This window comes from Gavialis gangeticus, unplaced genomic scaffold (genome assembly GCF_001723915.1).
Source record: "Gavialis gangeticus isolate Ggan-Ray unplaced genomic scaffold, GavGan_comp1, whole genome shotgun sequence".
Classification (NCBI taxonomy): domain Eukaryota; kingdom Metazoa; phylum Chordata; order Crocodylia; family Gavialidae; genus Gavialis; species Gavialis gangeticus.
In genome coordinates, this window is record NW_017728973.1 from 6,626,434 (window position 1) to 6,633,640 (window position 7,207).

Genomic DNA, 7,207 nt, shown 5'->3' on the forward strand with positions numbered 1-7,207 from the left:
TCTCGGATACCTTCTAAGCATAAGAATAAATTAATAACAAAAAACCAAAAATTGCAGGCTGAGTTGTCACCCAAAAAATGCTGGAGACTCCTGGAAGTCCATTGGTTTTATATGAAATGCACTTAGGTACAGTGGTGATATGCAGCAGTACAAAACTGCATGTTTGATATGTATACCCTGGGGGCAGGATAATGTCTGATCAATTGTATAAAAAATGACTTCCGCTTCCAAGTTGACAGAATAGCGTGTGTGTGATGATAATTTCTAGACCCACTCCGCCGCCAGCATCACTGCCATTTTATGTGGTGTTTTTACCATCACATTTTCCCATTCTTTAAAACCTTTTTCTCTCTTTGTCACTGTGAAAGATGAGGAGAATAACAACCCAAACATATATGCCAAAGGGCAATGTGATGATACAGGAGAAATGGTGAAATTAACTTTATAAAAATGTACAAAGCAAATTGGTGAAGTATTTTCTTTCTCCTTCAGCTATAGTCCTTTTGGGGGCTATTTGTTTAAAAAGGAAAAAAAATAGTACATGACCTTAGAACTGATAGTGCCTCTTTAAAACAGGGCTGTTCATTTTATTTGGGTTGGCAGACCATATCTGGATCATGAAGTGTCTCATGGGCCATGTGACTCACCTCTGGCAGGATGAGCAGCACCAACGTTAAACCCTTGCATGTTGACAACCTTCCACTGCTTGCCCCACTGCCAAGGTCCCAGTAGGGAAGATCTCAACCCAGAAATTCTGCAATTGGGCGAGCTGTGGTGATGTTAACCCCCACCCCCTGGGTTGCTCATCCAACTGACACAGCAGCTCTGACAGCCCCATGGCCATAATTTAACCACTCATGGGCCAGGCTGCCATTTGGACAGCCCTGCTTTAAAACTGTGTAAAGATGAATATTGTGTTGCTGCTTTTTAACAAGTTTCAGTACTGTAAAAATGCTTTGGAAAACACTGATTGATGAAAATTTTCTTATTGCAGAATCTTATACCATCTTTAAAAGTGGATAAAGCTCAGATGTGAATTATCTTCTTTTCTGCTGATTTAAGGATTTAAGTTGGATGAAAATTTAAAAAAATCTACAAAACTAAATATTGTGTGTCAATATTCATTTTTAAAAACATTCAGTCCTTTGAAAAATGACAGATAATGGTCCCAAAACTAGGTGAAAGTTTGTAATTTCAGATTCACCTCCAGCTTTAGTTTTTTGTGGTTAATAGAGAAAGAAGCTCTTTGTATATTAATGTCATGCAGGTTGGTTGTTAAAAATGTGTTCCCCTGGGTTACAGGTACAGCACCAAAGTGGATTGGAAGGAAAAGGGAAGAACTAGAAGCCCTTCCCCGAAGAAAGGATACCGCCGACAGCATGCTTCAGGGTATACTAAGTAGGTAAAAACCTGTGCACGTGATGCATTCATAAAAAAGCTTCCTGAAGTGATGGTAAAATGTTAAGGCATGAGTAATGCAAGGAAATAATATTAACTAGCACAGTGTCCCAGAGGTCCAGCAAGTCAGGAAGATGGTTCCAAATCAGTCAGTGTGTGATGCTTCTGAGTATGACTTCTTTTTCCCAGGTACCAGTTCTTCAAATATCTTGCACCAGCACATGAGGGTAACATGAAGTTGATGTCTTCATCCTACAGAGCGATAGCTGGAAGTATTCGGTTTCACTGTAATCAGGATAATGTGATGATCCTGCAGGCATTGTCTTACCAATCAATTACCAACCATTGAGAAAAGGAATAATATCTTCTTGCTAGGGACACAACATAGCAAAGCAGTCAAGCACGCACACTGTGTCTTAGTTATCAGGACCTGAGGGAAAGATGTCAGAAAGGCCTGCCAGAATTTGAAGGCCAAAAAGCCAGTGCAAGAGAACTCCAGATATGGGTGGCTGTGTTGCCAGTCTCTTTCCTCCAAGATAGGAAGTGCCTTCTTAAATGGCAGTACATGAGAACTTTAGCAAACATGGAGGTTCTTCTAGTAGGGTATTGTGCTAATAAACACTTAGAACACACTTCCCATAAATAACTTCTAGATTGTGGTCAGGGAATAGGAGATGCAAGTTGGGAGCATGGTAGGAACAAATGGATCATAATTCCCAGTGGTATTCCTTCCTTGGTGAACAGAAAGATCTCCGCAGATGAGCTAGAACGCAAGCGTCAGGAAATGATGGAAAATGCTAAGTGGCGGGAAGAAGAGAGGGCAAACAACATCAGGAAACACCGAAAAGAGGAGGAGCGAGAACGAGAGCTGCAGAAACTTGACTCCCGAGATGGAAAATTCCTGCAGTGAGTATCCTGCTGTTCCTTTCCTCTGTCCAAGTTTAACTTGGTGGTGGATGGGTCATACTCGACCTGGGGGGAGGTGGGTAGCGGTGTCCCCCAGCGCTCGGTCCTGGGGCCTGCGCTGTTCAATTTCTTCATCAGCGATCTGGATGATGGGGTGGAAAGTAACCTGTTTAAATTCGCTGATGACACCAAAATTTGGGGGGAGGTGAGCACGCTAGCAGGGAGGGAGAGATTGCAGAGGGATCTGGATAGGTTACAGGGGTGGGCTAACAGGAACAGGATGCGTTTTAATACGGACAAGTGCAGGGTGCTGCACTTGGGCAGTAGGAACCAGCAGCACACTTACACAATGGGGAACTCCCTACTCGAGAGCACGGAGGCAGAAAGAGATCTTGGAGTCATTATTGACTCCAAGATGAACATGGGCCGACAATGCGAGGTCATGGTTGGCAGGGCTAACCGGACCTTGTCGTGCATCCACAGGTGCATCTCGAGTAGAGCCAAGGAGGTGATCCTCCCCCTCTACGCGACGCTGGTCAGGCCACAGCTGGAGTATTGTGTCCAGTTCTGTGCGCCCCATTTCAAGAGGGATGTGGACAACATGGAGAGGGTCCAGAGGAGGGCCACCCGCATGATCCGGGGACAACAGGGCAGACCCTACAGTGAGAGACTGCGGGACCTGAACCTATTCAGCCTCCACAAGAGAAGGCTGAGGGGGGACCTGGTGACCGTCTATAAACTCACTAGGGGGGACCAGAAGGGTTTGGGGGAGACGCTGTTTCCCCTAGCGCCCGCTGGCATAACAAGGAGTAATGGGCACAAGTTGATGGAGAGGAGGTATAGATTGGACATCCGCAAAAACTACTTCACAGTTAGGGCGGCTAGGAGCTGGAACCAACTTCCAAGGGAAGTGGTGCTGGCCCCTACCCTGGGGGTCTTTAAGAAGAGGCTGGATGCCTACCTGGCTGGACTCATTTGAGTCCTGTTTCTTGCTTTGGGGTTTTGTTGTTCTCCCGCCCTGGCGGGGGGTCGGGCTAGAAGATCTATTAGGTCCCTTCCGACCCTAAATCTATGAAACTACAAGCCATAGTTTATAAGGGAATGGGTGGAAGTCCCAGTGTCTGGGACCTTTACAGTCAGAATAGACAAACCTACTGTAGAGCAGGTGTCCTGAACTGGCCACAGGCATAGGTTTGGGAGTAGACAGAAACTAAGAGACTTTGATTTCTATCATCCTCTTCTACTTTGTACAGTAAAATGAAGGAGATTTATTTTTTTTAATCTACTTTTTTTCCAAAAAAAAAAGAGAAAGTGAGTATGGTCATGGCTGTTTCATCCTTTAGATTGGACAGTGGTGCTGAAGTAAATAATTTGCGTAGCAACAGAGAAGTGGCAGGGAGGAGGTGTTCTGTAAACAGATAAAGAAAGGTCTTTGTCTTCAGGGCCTACAAAGTATAGGCCCAGTCCTTCACGAACACCACTGGGAATCAGTGTATAGAGGGTTTGTATGATTGGACCCTGAACTAGATAAAGAAATGACTAGAGATCCTGGAGGAAAGAGGTATTGTGAGAGAAACATATCTGTAAACAAGGGGTTAGATCCTTTGTCCCTACTCCAGCCTCTTTATGCTGGGTTAGAGAGTCTGAGCAGTGTAAAGCTTAAAACGCTCAAGATCTAGCTAAGGAAAGGTTTTCTGTGTTGAGAATCTGAGGAGGACAGCTCTAGAAGCTGATTTCTTAAGCTCCACAGACATTGTGAGCAGGGTGAAATTTAGGGCCACAGGACCTGGTGCAGTTTAAGGAGCCTGCCATAACTTAGTTAACAATGCAAGATTATATGCATCCTGCCAAGGGCCAAGCTTCTGTAATGCCCCAGAATTGGGAGGGTGCAAAGTGACTTAAAACTAACCTAGAGTCTCTTATTTCACAATCAGATCTCTCTAGAGGAGGGTAGTTCCCTCCCCACTCAGACAAGTTGACTTAACAGATTGTGTGTTTTTGTGTTACTTGAGGGCGAAGGATGAGCACTGGTTGTCTTTTAATAGTGTGGCTGGAGTTTTAAAAGCAAGAAGTCAGCCATCACATTTATCCCTTCTTGTCTGTAGCTAACTTAGCAATTTACAATGTGAGCTATGGCATTCTAGTTCCCAGAGAAGTGCTGCCCTCATTTCAGGGACAGATTGCTTTTCCCTCCTGTACGCCTCTCAGAAAGCAGCCGAATCCCCTGTGACAGATGCATTAGTAATTAACAGTTAGCTATATTTGGAAGGTTGAGGAGTACTAGAGAGTCATTTAAAATGTATACATAGAAACACTGACCCTGAATATGGTATTTAGTCTGCTGCAGGCTAAAATGTAACCATTCCATTTTTCCAACACAAACTGCAATAGGAAGCAGTAGCTGGTTTCCTATTTTAGTTTAGTTCAGGCGCGTGAGCCCAGAAGTCATGGAAGTCTACTAGAAAGGTGGTGAATTTGGGAAGGATATGCTCATTTTCTTTCTGGTTCAATTCTTCTGCAGCCACATAAAACTAGAGAGTGCAGCCACTTCCTCTCTGGAAGATCGAGTCAAACGCAACATCCACTCAATCCAGAGAACACCAGCTGCCCTGGAAAAGAACTTTATGCAGAGATGAACCTTCCTCTCCTCTGTCCATGTGCTGGTTCACTAGGACTTCTTTTTAGAACCATTCAGTAGGTGCGTCTTCCTCAAAACGGAGCTGCTCCATGTAGAAGGGAATTCTCCAGCAACCTACACATACTTGCAAGAGCAGTTGCCATCCTGGCAAGAGTTGGATTTCTGTATGTCATATTTGGCCTTCTAGCATTGTGAATGTATTTGTAACTTGAGTTTGAAACTGCAGCAAACCTTTAGCTGGAGTTATTCTGAATCTTTGTGTTAGTGTTGTCAGATCTCTTCTGTTCTCCACCTAAACCAGCGGCCGTTTTTAATGCTGTTATCACCAGACACAAACTGGTGGTGTAACTACTTATTACATTGGACAAATTGTCCTAACTTTTTGTATGACTAAGAAAGGATCTATTTTATCAGTACTTTTAAAATCAGCAGGACAGATTCATCTGTGAAGTCAATCCACAGACTTCTGTGAAGTTACGTGAGTGGCAGACTGATAAAAAGTTGCTTGGTCAGTGTTCAATGTCCCTAGTTTGGAAATGGGTAAGGAGAGTGTCCAGAGTTAATTCCAGCCAGAATTTATAAGATACATACAGATTAGTTGTTTCAGTTGCTTACAGGCTTGAATGACATGTCAGCTAGGAAGAGACTTGGGTGAAAAGAAAAATGAACAAGCTATAGGTGATGCACTAAACGTTCCTCTGGGATTTTGTACCGCAAGGGAATGTGTGTGTATGTAGAGATAATAGATATCAGCCTACATTGTTGTTTTTAAAATACTATTTTTAACTGTTCTATTTAACCTCTCCCTTGTGGTCTTGTAAAAGAGTCAAATTCTATTTGTAGTGAAAAGACCTGGGACCAATGACCTGTCACTGCAATATGTTACAGCTCCTTGAGAAAATAATAAAAATGCTCCTCCCCACAGTCACCCTACCTTAATAAGTAACTACAACTTTGCACTGTTAGGGTATATAATTCCATTTAATTTGTTCCCTTACCTAAAGGGGCAGTGCAACAAGCACTGTTGCTGGTTGGGTGGGTACAATTTGAAGTCGAGCGGCCCTCAATTAATTTAGAAAGGGTGAACAATTTGACTTCATATCCTTGCCAACAACCTCACCTGATGATTTTTGCAGACTGCATTCAAACACTCTTGGGATAAGCCACCTTACAAAACCACTTCCCTCCATCAGGTCAGTGTTGCTCCCTGGTGGAGTCTGGTCTAACATGGATACAAATGGGAGGTAGAATCTGCATGGAAAATATTTTTTAAACTTTTTTGTTTTTAAAGAAATCCATATACCACACCCAGCACGTTATTTCTTACTCCTTCCCTTCCCTATCTCCACCTAAACCTTTCACCTCAGGCATGACGCCAGTGGCTCGTATTACTTTGTGTGGTTTGTTTCTACACATGTGCTCGTCTTCTAGTTGGCGGCTGCCCCCACCGCCGGAACAATAGCTGCAAGGTCTCTGAAGAAGTCATTAGGAAAGTAAATAGTAATTTAGAAGTCATATAACAATTACAAGCACAAGTTGCCAGCTGCCGCGTTCAGTGCTTGCACACGTAAGGCAGACAGCCAGGCCCTGCCATTAAATAATCATGAGGGAGATAGCCGGCTACAAACAGCTCGTCCCTCTCTGCAGGACAATGCTCGGGCAGATGCACAGCCAGCGTTTCCCTCCCGACGCCCGCGGCTGCCTGGAGCAAGGGGACCGGCTGCTAAAGCCGAGACGCCGCTGCAATGGGGCCTGCCTGACGCCGCCACCAACCCATTCATAATTCCAGGCGCCTCGCTCCTTATTGGCTCTGGCAGGGCGAGGCGGGGCTTCGTCCGTACGTCACGCCTGATGGGCGTGACCATCACGGCACGCTGCAGGAGGGGTGGTCCGTTTGCCGCCTTTTCCCCCGGGCGGCTTAGTCTCGCCAGGCGACCCCTCCCCGCCTCGCTTCCCGGATGGTTGTGACGCCGTCAGCGTGCAAAATCACCCCGAGCGAGCACCGCTCGGACCCTCCCTTAGAGCTGCCGCCCCCGCCCCCTCCCCCTCGTGAGCGCCCCTGTTCTCGGCTGAATGGTACGTTCCTCCCCTCCTCAGGCTTCCGCCATCTTGGCGCCTCCTTAGTGTAGGCGCCGGAGCGGGCTCGGCCGGCTCCTCCTCGGCGGCGGAACGAACCACCGCGGGGACGAGAGCGGGGGGAGGGATAGCAGCTCGCGAGGACGGAACCATTGCGGGAGGGGGGGGTGCTACAGCAGGGCCAGACCG

At 45.9% G+C, this 7,207-nt stretch overlaps 1 protein-coding gene across 1 annotated transcript in view; it reads left to right on the top strand.

Annotated features, from left to right (window-relative positions):
- The window catches only part of CWC25 (CWC25 spliceosome associated protein homolog), a 26,800-nt gene extending 20,936 nt beyond the window's left edge, over window positions 1–5,864 (top strand). Inside the window, exons 8-10 of the mRNA XM_019507580.1 lie at window positions 1,303–1,398; window positions 2,143–2,304; window positions 4,826–5,864. Coding sequence (XP_019363125.1) covers window positions 1,303–1,398; window positions 2,143–2,304; window positions 4,826–4,940 — 373 coding nt within the window. The 3' untranslated portion in view covers window positions 4,941–5,864. The remainder of the gene's footprint in view (window positions 1–1,302; window positions 1,399–2,142; window positions 2,305–4,825) is intronic.
- Window positions 5,865–7,207: the final 1,343 nt, after the last annotated feature.